General features: G+C 40.2%; 1 protein-coding gene across 1 annotated transcript in view; it reads right to left on the reverse strand.

The window, feature by feature from the left end:
• ATR (ATR serine/threonine kinase) overlaps positions 1-13,123 on the reverse strand; it is a 62,578-nt gene that overhangs the window by 25,379 nt on the left and 24,076 nt on the right. The window contains exons 17-21 of the mRNA XM_060767788.2: positions 7,224-7,316; positions 5,495-5,625; positions 5,174-5,317; positions 4,227-4,320; positions 2,949-3,074 (exon numbers count right to left, since the gene is read on the reverse strand). Of these exons, the coding sequence (XP_060623771.2) occupies positions 2,949-3,074; positions 4,227-4,320; positions 5,174-5,317; positions 5,495-5,625; positions 7,224-7,316 (588 nt within the window). The remainder of the gene's footprint in view (positions 1-2,948; positions 3,075-4,226; positions 4,321-5,173; positions 5,318-5,494; positions 5,626-7,223; positions 7,317-13,123) is intronic.

Raw genomic sequence — 13,123 nt, forward strand, 5'->3', positions numbered from 1 at the left:
GAAAATCAGAAAGGAGTAAATAAGCATATTTTATGTTCCAGTGTTTTACCATTCATGGCAGTCTTTTGTTTAGTGCAGTGTCACAAGCAAAATAACAATAAAATAAATTGTAGAAGTGGTATGAGCAGATGTGTCTTCATGTAACAGGACTTTCCCCTTCTTTCCTCACTCTTTCACTCATAGGTCCCTGCGCTCTCTTCTCCAGAGGATCCCTTAAACATATTTATTTCACTGCTGAAAAGAAGGATTACCATATATTCCAGCATATAAGACAACTCGTCATATAAGACGACCTCCAACTTTTCCAGTTAAAATATAGAGTTTGGGATATACTCGCCGTATAAGACTACCCCTCTTCCAACACACACCGAATAATTTTTTTAAAAAAAGATTTGATTTCAATTTGGCAATTTTCCTATTACTGTAGCTCCTTCTCTGCCTCTCAGATCTCGCACATGCGCACCTGTACCACTTCACTGCAGTCCTCAGGAGCAAGATTTGAGAGGCAGAGGAGGAGATAGGTAAAAGATGTGTGTTTTTCTTGGCCCAGAACCACCCTATCTCTTTTTTCCATACCCTGGGCGCCACAGGCGGCTGCAGCTTGCTCTGCCCTTTACTTACACCTTCCTGGTGAAGCGCCCCTTCACCTCACCATCAGGACCGCATTAAGTCCATGAATCCTGATGAATGGATTTTCTTCTACCATACTTATACAGTGCCACCCTTAATGCTTTCATACAGTCATTACATATGGCAGGGACGCAGCCACTGCCATTTTTGAGCTCCCCCCACAATATGCAGCAACCACAGATTCTCCAATCCGGATTGGAAGTTTCAGCACCCGCTCTATAAGACGACTCCCGACATATAAGATTACTCCTGCATATAAGACGACTCCCATGCATAAGGCTACTCCAGCGTATAAGATTACTCCCGCGTATAAGACTACTTCCGCGTATAAGACGACCCCTGACTTTTGAGTAGATTTTCTTGGGTTAAAAAGTAGTCTTATACACTAGAATATATGGTAAGTAGGTAAATAAAATAACTGCTTTGGGAGATGGTGATCGGGCATTCAGACAACATGTTCAGTTCTCATCAGCTCACATAACCCATTTTCAAAAATCATGAAAATATAGTTCAACATCTAAGGTTCTCAATTTCTGCCTTACAATGTGTCTGATGTTGTGGCATGCTGTTTTGGATCATTTTATTATGTCATATTGGTTGTCAGTAGCAGAATGCAGTATAAAAGGCTGTAATGGTATGGGAAGAGAATACTTAATGATCTGCACTGATTTTTTGCTGGTAGTTGTACTGTGGGCTTTGTAGTTAAGAATATGCTTTACTTACAGAAATAACAGATTTGAGACAGCAGATGATGGAGGACATTGGTGAAATGTCCAATATTCTATGTTGTCTATGTTTGATATTTTATAGTTCACTGGTTTTAATCTATTGTTATATGCTATTTTAGTTATGTGCTTTATTTTATATTTTGTGAGGCACTGAATTTTGCCATTAACTTTGTTGTGAACTGCTTTGAATCCCCCACGGGATTGAGAAAAGCGATATATAAATGAAATAAATAAATAATAAATACATATCTGAGAAAGTCTGGGAGGTCAGTGCCAGTAATCAGGGCTGTCTCGGAAATAGCCTGAACTGATACAAGTCAGCCTCTTACTTTCATTACTTTCAATTTCTAAAGAGTTTTGTGCTCTCCAGGATCTCAAAGTGCCACACTTTCTCTATAGGCTTTGTATATTTTTTGGGGAGGGAGTGTAATTCACATATTTCAAATGTTTTGACCATCACAGTTGCAGATAGAGCTTGAATACTCAAACTTGGGCTTTTGATAATGATGATGATGATGATAATAATAATAATCATCATCATCATCTTTATTTATACCTCGCTACCATCTCCCTGCCACCATCTCCCCAAACTTGGGCTTTTGATGATGACAATAATAATAATAAAACTTTATTTATACCCCACCACCATCTCCCCAAGGGACTCGGAGCGGCTTACATGAGGCCAAGCCCAACAACACATCAATAAAAACAACAACAATAAGCAAAATAAACAATACAATTAGTATAACTTTTGATTAACAAAACTGGGAAAATATCCGCTTTGAGAGCAGCTGCCGCAAAGAAAAGATAGTTCAAGGATGAATAGGTAAGCAGTGGAAGAGGCCCATACATTAGAAAAGTTCCCTCTTATCCATGGCAAATCAGTGTCAATTCAAAAGGAAGCGGAGACTTCAAACACAATGATTGGCATTAGAGGATGTGTGTGGGGAAGCTCCCTATTGTCCACAAATTACCCTGTAATTAAGTGCACGTGTGCCATTAAGGTAGAATTAAGAAACAGATACTTTTAAAAGGCAGGGAGAAAGAATGCACCACATACAAATCTGTCTTCTCTCATCAGGCTGACATTGCAACGACAAGCTCACTTACTACATGACAGGTAACTGAATATCACATAATTTATCTAGCATGGATCACCTTTCTCAGCAATGCAGGCAAGAGAAAAGGGAGAAATAAGTCAGCAAAGCACAAGAATACAGAAACGAGTGCTGTGAATCCTTTCATAAAACAGAAATACGATCTCTCTTTTCATGTTGGTAGTGACAGAGTTCTATTCTAATAAAAATCAGCTGGAAGGCAAAAAAGGCTTCCCAGTATCAGAAACACAATACAGGTATTTAACACTCTGGAGAAAACATTTTTATACATATTTCATTCTAAAATCAAAGGGATGTTGTGAATTCAAAGATTAATTCATGTAGGTTGCTACTAATTGTAAGAGAAAAAGTACTATTTTAAAGTGTACCATTTACTCCTGCTGGGTCAAATTATATAAATTGAATTAAATTAAAATTTTCATTTTCATGAAGGCTACCTGGCATATAAACTCTGAGCTTCAGTTTTACATACTTGATTTTTATATAAAGTTTCCTTGAGGCTGGTGAGAGCATGAATCCGAACATCTACATTCTCATGTTGTATAGCTTTCATGGAAAGCTGCAGCGCTGTTTGCAAATCGGTGCTTTTGGATGTCTCCTAAGGGGAACAAGAACACACAGATAATGCATTCTGGGTACTCCAGTTCATTGCTCAATGCACCAAAACAGTAGCTTGTGTAAAGGAAATCTCTCGGCTTCAGAGATGGCTGAATGTTCTTAACTGAACAACTTATGAAACATGATTGTGCCAGAAGAAATCCAATGCATGTTTTCATTCAACATTACTGGTTAAGTTTGGGGGGGGGGGGGTATCATCAACATTATATTTGCATTGAATCTTATCTGTTCTTAGTTCTAGCCCAAATATATGTACACTTTTCCAAGCATCCTGCCAAACATTTCAAATTAAAGTGTGTATCTGATTGATGAGACAGCATATTTTCAAATAATTTACAAAAGCATTTATATCAGTGTTAGATATTAGCATCAACATGTGTTTCCTTACTCTCTGATATTGCTACAGTTTTTATCCTACCTTTCCTCCTATGACCTTGGATGCTATATATACACTTTCCCCTTTCTCGTCCAAACCACCCTAATATGTTAACCTAAGGATTCCAAATAAGGTTTTTACAGAAATGTAACTCCTGTTTTAACAATCTAATCTATTAACGATATCGCAATTTGTGTTTTCAGCAGCCAAGACATTGTACATAATATGATAAAAAATAAAATAAAATTATAAACTACTACTACCAAGTAGGAAACATGAAGTATGAAAGAACCAAAATATTTTTCCTATAATTGTATTACAAATCTGAGCACGAATGCTCACTGCAAGCTTATAAAAAAGGTTTCCCCTGACATGAAATCTAGTCATGTCTAACTCTGGGGGGTGTTGCTCATTTCCATTTCTAAGCCGAAGAGCCCGCATTGTTCGTAGACTGCATGGAGCGCCATTACCTTCCCACCGAAGTGGTACCTATTGATTTACTCACATTTGCATGTTTTCAAATTGCTAGGTTGGCAGGAGCTGGGGATAACACTGGGAGCTCATCCCACTCCCCAGATTTGAATCGCCAACCTTTAGGTCAAGCAAGTTCAGCAGTTTAATAGTTTAACCTGTTGTGCCACCAGGGGGCCCTCACAAGCTTATATAGTAAACTAAAAGTCCTACAGAATGTCATACCCAATCGTCCATTTTCAACTTCAGTTTTTTTAATATATAAAAATATAATTTAAAATATACCTTTCTATATTCCTGAAGAACAATTTGAATTTCTTTCAGTTCAGGATGATTTGGTAGAAAATATATTTCATGAAGGAAATCTTGTACTGCATCTCTAACCAACAAAAGAAAAACACATTTGCAAACACAGACACTTCTTTTTTAGATTAAATTCTCATTATAGTTCAATAATAGAGAAAAAAAACCAAACTGAAGTGAAATGCACAGAGGATGATGTATCCAGAAGCTGGAAAGATTTAAAATGGAGCAACAGTTTCCACTGCAGAAATCCATATCCATTCTGAAATTAGTAGGCTCTATTGCTCTTGCCAGGATTATACAGGATTTATTTTGTACTAGCTGTCCCCTGCCACGCGTTGCTGTGGCCCAGTCTGTGTATATGTGTGTATATATATTTGTGTATATGCTTGTGTATATATATGTAGTTCTGTGCATGCGTTGTAATGTTGTTGTTGGGGTTTTTTTGCTTTTTAAGTCTGTTCCGCTGTATTCCTGTGTTTTTATGAGTGATGGTCACTCGTTGGCCTGAGAGGTGTATTGTGTCCAAATTTGGTGTCAATTGGCCCTGTGGTTTTTCAGTTATGTTAATCCCACAAACGAACATTACATTTTTATTTATATAGATAGTATATTCAGGTCTAAACCAAATTTCTCATATGAATGAATGAGCAATGTGTTGTTTTTGTTGTTGCCTGAAAAAGCTTTTTTAAAATATTATGTTGAAACAGAAATCAACTGTTGTGATTAGTCTACACCACATAAATTTCATAGCAAATATTTCCATCACTCTTCAAAGAATGCCCGAAATACTTGCTCGTGTGATAGAAAAAAAGGGAGAGGGGATGCAATACAGGTATTTAACAGTATTTGGAAACTGCATGCCCAACCTTTTTGTTTAAACATTAAATCCATAAACCATTAATATAACATGGTTCATATTATAATACCTGTTTTCAACTATAAGAAAATGGAAAACTGCTGCTGTTTCTTTTGGCTGAATATGTATGAGGGGCAACAGAGCCACTATCACATGACTGAGAAGGGAGCCGAGATGAATCTGGTCCAAGCATCTGACAAAGCAGTCCCAAGATCTAAATAATGGGAAAAAAACCAGATAATTCATCATATGCTACATCAGAACATGATACATATCTATTTTGAAATAAATCACAAAATGACTGTACCAGAATTATTTAATTTTAGAACTATGTAGATTCACTGGACAGCCCAATACAGCACAGAAATGTGATGACAAATCATTTTCTTACTTGCAGCACAGCTCTGGGAAATCATCCTTGTATCTCAGTCCAGTCCTGAGTGTTGTCATCATCTTCACTCTTACAGCACTTATGTGTTTTGGACCCATAAGCTTCATTAAAGCCATCAAACTATTTAAGGCCTAAAATTGAAAAACCACAAACTGCTTGAAACATCCATCAAGTTGATTATGGTTAACAGATTTTTATGGCTAACAGATCTGAAAGTGCTAGAAACCTATTTCTATGTGGCTCTAAGAATTAACACTTCTTTTTTAATTGTAGGTGTTATCCTTGTGTTAAATGACTATCTACTTGGGAACTTATGTTGTTGTTCATTCGCTCAGTCACTTCCGACTTAGGTGACCTCATGGACCAGCCCACGCCAAAGCTCCCTGTAGGCCGTCACCACCCCCAGTTCCTTCAAGGTCAAGCCAGTCACTTCAAGGATACCATCCATCCATCTTGCCCTTGATCTTCCTTTTTCCTTCCATTTTCCCCAGCATAATTGTCTTCTCTAAGCTTTCCTGTCTTCTAATGATGTGGCCAAAATACTTCATCTTTGCCTCTTATACAGTTGCCTTAATGTTCTCTCTATTGATTTAATAAAGAGACCTATCCCATTACATAAGCCTAACACAACTACTCCACTTTAATGCCATGGCAACTTTGCAAGGAATCCTGGGATTTGCAGTTCATAGAGGAATACTTAGAACTCTCAACCAGAGCGCTCTAGCACTTCATTTTTTCTTGCGTTCCTTCAAGTAATTTCTGACTTAAGGTGACCCTACAGTGAATGTATCACAAGGTTTTCTTGACACGACTTGTTCAAAGAGGGTTTACTTTTGGCCTCCTTTGAAGCTGAGAGAAAACCAATTGCTCAATGTCGCCCAATGGGTTTCAAACACCGGTCTCCTAGTCTAACATACAAACCATTACACTACAGCAGCTCAGTTGTAGTACATCACCAAACTACAAAACTTAGCACTCCATAGAATGTAGCCATGAGAGTTAAAGTGAAATAATAACTATAACTATGTAGTGTGATGGGACTCAAGGGCTATTATATAGCCCCACTTTTCTAAGAATGCTAAAGACACCAATTACTGCTTTGTGTTTAATAATGGCTCACTGAATAAGAAATTTATTAAGCCCAGAGCTTTGTAAACTGTGCATTGTGTGTCACAGTTTACATGTATGTTTCACACGAACATAATGAGAAACCTCTGAGTTTATGTGAAACGAACAGTAAAAATATAAACGAAAGATTTTCATAACACATGTTGTGTCCCCATACATTTTAATACAACGTATGTATGTGTCTGTTTCTCTTATAAGGAGTTGGTTTAGCCTCCAGTTTGCTAGCAAAACTGATTTAACTGTGTCGCAAAATAATATATGTCTAAAAAGGGTGTCACCAGTATGAAATGTTCAGAAAACTCTGCTCTAGAGAATTTCTCAATGCTGCAAAAGATAAATATTTATACGTTCAAACTTTGTTGTACGGAAACAAGTGAAAATCTAAGAAAAAGGAACTTATGCTGATTCTTTGGGGCTCATATCTTTTTGGTATTAACTAGGATATTGTCTTACATTTCAGCTTTCAGTGTCCCAAAGTTTAGGACACTATACTTAAACTAAATGTTTATTCCGACTCATCCTGATTTATACGAACAGGAGACAGAAAGAAGAAAAATTCCTGAAAAGCAAAAGCTCGAAATGCTTCAGGTGGTTGACTCACCATTTTTTTATCTTCAATTCCAACACTGGAGCTCAATAACTGCATATTGAAGAAGGCCAAAATGCCCAGCAATCTTGGTTGTAGATAATCAGCCTAAATATTTATTTAAAAGAATAATATTCTGAGATTCTCCGGAAATATTGACAATATTCCACAGTGCATTCAGGTTCTACTAACAGAAAACAGTTTAAGATACATTAAGAAACATTCATCTCCACCTCATTTGGGTAATAGGAGGGAGAGCAAACACTGGATATAGGGGGCACTTCAATCTATAAGTATAATATCTGTAGCATTCACTCTGAAAAAAAAGTAAGGTTTTGATGATCTGCTGATCCCTATTCCCCAATAACTCCTTTGAATCACAGTAAGGTTGCTTTTAAGAATTCTCCATTTTACAAGCATAATCTGCTCAAGAAATATGAAAACATTCATAAAAATCACTCTTGTCACAATATACAGGAGAGCTAAGCAAAGTGTGGCCACCAACACTACCTGTCAAATTTTATTTTATTTTTTGTTAAAAAAGAAAAAAAAACTTTTGCACCCCAATGCCATTTAGGAGGTGCGGATTGTATTTCCACTATGAGCGGAGGGTTTGAGGAACTTCTGGAAGTGAACAGGAAGTATCCATTGATCATTGCTTGATTCAGAATAAAAACAACAACAACATATTTTGTTTGTTACCTATTTCTCCTAACAGCTCAAGGCAGGGTACAACAAAGCCAAAACATATCAACATAAAATACCTACCATAAAATATATACATATATCAAAACACACCATTATTTTTTAAAAATACACACCAAACACAGGGTACAAAGATCAACATATAATGCTTATGATGGTCTCAAAACATGGCAACCCTCTCCCCCCACTGTAGTAGACATTAGGGAGGATTATGGGCAAAATAAAGTATTGTATTAACATTTAACTTTGAATTTGTTTTAATTATTTTTAGCTGGGAATTTTGCAATACTATTTATATTTAATCCTTTTTAATGTTCGTATATTTGTCTATTTTAAATGGCTATGCTGATGCTTTTATGTTAAGCTGCTTTGAGTCCCCTGTGGGGGAGATAAAGTGGGGTATAATATAATAACAATAATAATATTGCAAGGATGCAGCCCTTCAAAATCTTCTTGTTAACTCATGTAGTTCCTTATCATCTCAAAGTTTCTCCCCCTAAACAATATATAGGAATCATAGTGAAAAACTTGTCACCTGTACAAAGAACAGGCACAATTAGCAGCTCATTCATTCCGTTGATTTTCTTCATGATATTGATAAAAACTATTCCTCAACATCTCTGTTGTGCAGTTTATATACCGGAACAAGTCACTTGCTCTCTCTAACACAGGCATGTGCAAACTTTGGCCTTCCAGGTGTTTTGGACTTCAACTCCCATAATTCCTAACAGCCGGGCCAGTTCTGTTAATCCGCCTCAAAAGGCAGCAACGACAACACGAGTTTGTACAGAGAAGAAAGATTTTAAGCATGACTACCTCTTTTAAGAAATGTATTCTGTGTCCGAACAAAATACCGGACAATGACGCACACTTGGAGTGCGTTGCGTGCTTGGGAGAAGCCCATCTCTCCCAGGCTTGCGAAATTTGTGAGGCTTTTACACCTCAAACCAAAAAAAAATAGAGAAATAAGACTCAAGGCAGCTCTTTATGAACAGGCTTTGCTTCCTACTATCCCAGCTGAAAACGTGGGTGTGTCAAAACAGAAAGTAAATAAGAACTTGCTGCTGGCAAAGCGCCCAAAAGACGCTCAAAATGCCAAGCTCGCCATTGCAAAGAAGAAGAAAAGCAAACCGCAAAACCCCACGGATGGGGACAAAATGGTGACGCAGCAAGTGAAAAGGAGGATCCAAGCGGCAAAGGAATCCCCTTTGCCAAAGGAAATGGTGGGCGAGGGGGCGACCCCTAAGCTACCCACAGACACAAACAAGAGAGGCAATTCCATCGAAGCTGAGGCTTCAGAGCCCTCTGTGACTCCACCCGCTTTAACAAGAGCAATTAACGAGGCTCAAACCTTAATGGAGGCTCTGGCTCCTAAGCATCCTCCTCTTCAAGCGGGGCCGCAAGGAGAGAATTCCCCTCGACGCTCGAGGGACCGTCCTCCATCTCGAGGCTCAGAGAGGCAGCGTCGACGTCGGAGGCGGTCCGCATCGAAGAGTGTGTCAAGCTCCACCTCTGACTCCTCCTCTAGCTCCTCCCCTGCTCGTAAGAAAGGGAGGAGAAGGGCAAGACGAAACTCCTCCTCTAGCTCCTCCCCAGCTAATAAGAAAGGGAAGAAGAAGGCAAGACGGGGCTCCTTCTCCAGCCCCTCCCCTACCCTGGAAGGAAAGAAAAAGAAAGCAAAGGGAAGGCTCCGTGGAGCCAATTCTGGGGCTCCTTCGATGCGGATGAGCAGACTAGACTGTCAGCAGGCTCCTTTGCCCCCACATGGGGGATATTGGCAGATGACTCCACAGGGACAGATGGTCTACTGTGCAGGTCCTGCCCCTTGTCACTGCCAGCCAGATGGTTACCTTAGAAATAACCACAGAGGAGGACATTCATTTGGTCAGCATGACCATACATTAAGCCAGGATGAGGACCCATTAGAAGGTACCTCCACACCAAGTGTCCAACAAGACACAATGATTGATCTTTCTGAATCTTCAGATGAGAATGCATTCCTTTTAGAGGGATCTAAGGAGGCAGATCAAGATAAGTCTAGTGCTGAGGAGTTTAAGAAGTTTAACGCATTGTTGGCCAGGATGATTAGGGCTTTGGATTTGCCAGCGCCAAAGCCACAGGAAACGGTGGAAGATCCTATGTTTCCGGCCGACCAGCAAAATACTCCAAGTAGTACGGCACTCCCATCATTGCCATACTTGTTGAAACTGACAAAAGTGCCTGAAGGTTCCCCGGCATCAACACCAGCCATGCCTAGAAAGGTGGACAATTTTTATAGAGTAGATTTAACCAATGCTGATTGGTTAGTGCGTCCATTCAGGCCCAACACTGTGATTGCAGAAGTGGGTCAAGGGAAAAAAATCAGGAAAACAGCATCAGCACCAGCAGACAAAGAAGGCAAGAAACTTGATATAATGGGAAAGAAAATGCATATGGCGGCAGGCCTTATCGCAAGGATGGCTCACTACGCGACGTATTTGAGGGCCTATCAATCATTTTTATGGAATAAGATGACACCATACATTCCTCTCCTACCAGAAGAGGAGAGACGTTTACCTAGAGCATTCAGCACAGAAGCCCTTCTTTTATCAAAGTACCAGAAGGACTTTGCAAAGCATTTAGCAGAGTCTGCAGGGAAGATGTTTGCGATAGCCACTTCAACATGACGTCATGCGTGGCTGAGAGCATCAGATCTTTCTGAGGAAGGTAGAGCCTTGGCAGAGGAACTCCCAATGAATCAGGAGGGGTTGTTCAACCCAGTGACAGATGAGAGACTTAAACATAACCAGGAGATGAAGAAAACCATCCAAATCTATGGTTTTCCTAAACAAAACACTTATCAACAAAGGCCCAGATGGCAGAATTCATCCCCTTACTACAGGAGAAACCTCGGTAACTATGGGATGCCACAACAGCGCCAACAGCCTTCTCAATACAACAGGCCATTTGGGCAGCGGAAGCAGGGCTATGGAGCAAAGAATCGCTTCCAGCCCTATCAGAATAAGCCTAACCGTCCAGGGGGCCCAAAGCAGCGCTTTTGACAGTACCTCTTCTGCTAATTGTTCAATGGCAGATCTCCCCGTTGGGGAAGTTGAATCGAGTGTTAAAGTTAATGTTGTTAATAAAGTTGCTAATAGCCACTGTTCTGAGAGCATAAGTGAGAAGCTAAGAAATACAGAACAGCCATTGTTTGAGAATCGTTTAGCACCTTACTTTAAAAGGTGGTCAGAAATAACTACTGACCAGTGGGTTTTAAGAATTGTTAAGAAAGGTTATTTCATTGAGTTTGATGAATTACCTCCAGTAGGTAAAGTTAAGGTGACGACTCCTTCTCCTTTATTACAAGAGGAAATTGACACTCTACTGTCCAAAGGAGCTATCACTCCATTATTACCAGGAGATCAGAGACTATGCTTTTACTCGAGATATTTCCTAATCTCTAAGAAAGGAGGGGGACAACGTCCCATTTTAGACTTAAGAGATGTGAATTCCTTTATAACAACTAAAAAATTTCGAATGTTATCTTTGAAAACTTTACTCCCGTTGATAAATAAAGGTGATTGGTTTGCAACGGTCGACCTTAAAGATGCTTATTTCCACATATCAATAGCTAAAGAGCATAGGAGATATCTAGCCTTTATGGTAGGAAGCCAGGCTTATACTTTCAGCGTATTAGCGTTTGGACTCGCAACTGCGCCTAGAGTATTTACAAAGTGTATGGCGGCAGTTGCAGCTTACCTACGCACATCGGGGATTGCGGTTTTTCAGTATATAGATGACTGGATGATTACTGCAAGCACTAGGAATGAACTCATTCAACATGTCAATACTACATTATGTTTTCTCCAGTCCCTAGGTCTGATCGTGAATTGGGAGAAATCCCAGCTCACACCAACGAGAAGAATACAGTTTATTGGTGCAATTCTGGATTCACAGTTACAGAGGGCGTTTCTACCCGACGACCGCTTTTTAAACCTAGACAGACTGATACGCGAGGTGCTCCACCGAGACAAAGTACACGGCAGGAAAATACAAGTAATCCTAGGTCATATGGCCTCTACAACGGCAGTGACCCCACTCGCAAGACTACACATGAGACCATTACAGTCTTGGTTCCTGTCAGTATTCGACCCTTTAGTACACAGCCCACACATGCTCATCACTGTGCCTGTGATGGTTCAAGACTCCCTGTTATGGTGGTTGGAACGCGACAATGTATGTGCGGGGCTGCCATTTCGGGAGACTGCTGCATCCAAGGTCATAACGACAGACTCATCACTCATGGGGTGGGGAGCTCATGTGGACGACCTAACGGCTCAGGGAAAATGGACACCTCTAGAAGCTGCTTTACACATAAATCAGTTAGAGCTGCTGGCTGTGGACAAGGCATTAAAAGCCTTCGAACTGGTGTTAACAAATCAGACTGTCCAAATTCTCACAGACAATACAACCGTAATGTTTTATATCAACAAGCAGGGCGGCACACATTCCCCCACACTATTGTCATTAACACAGCAGATATGGCATTGGAGTCTCGAAAGGGGAATCTACCTCACAGCAGTCCACCTGCCAGGAAAACAAAACACTCTAGCGGATTCCCTAAGCAGAAACCCACTAAGTCAGCACGAATGGACTCTGAACGAGGAGGTAACATCCCTCCTTTTCAGAGCGTGGGGAACGCCAATAGTAGATCTGTTTGCATCGCAAGAGAACAGGAAGTGCCGCCTGTTCTGTGCAAGGACAAGGGAGAATGTAGGACAGGACTGTCTGGGAGATGCCTTCCTGACTCATTGGGGAATGCAGGAAGTATATGCATTTCCTCCGTTCCCACTGATTTTGAGAGTGGTCTCAAAACTGAGCCAAGACAGAGCCAAAGGAATCCTGATTACCCCCTGGTGGCCAAGGCAACCGTGGTTTGCTCTAGTTCTTCGGTTATCCAGAAAGATATTCAAACCACTCCCTTGCAGGAAGGACCTATTGTCAGTACAAAACAATCAAGTACTATACCCAGATGTCCAGGACCTGAGGTTGACGGCTTGGAGAATCCTCCCGGCCCAGGAAATCTAACCCTGCCTTTGACAGTGGATGTAACTAATGTCCTAGAGGCTGCGCAGAGGGTGTCCACAAAAAAGTCTTACATGTACAAATGGTCACGTTTTTCTAAATTTGCTCAAGAAAAGGGCACGGACCCTTGTACGGCCCCTACCGGA

The sequence above is a fragment of the Anolis sagrei genome, chromosome 3 (assembly GCF_037176765.1).
Source record: "Anolis sagrei isolate rAnoSag1 chromosome 3, rAnoSag1.mat, whole genome shotgun sequence".
NCBI classification, from domain to species: domain Eukaryota; kingdom Metazoa; phylum Chordata; class Lepidosauria; order Squamata; family Dactyloidae; genus Anolis; species Anolis sagrei.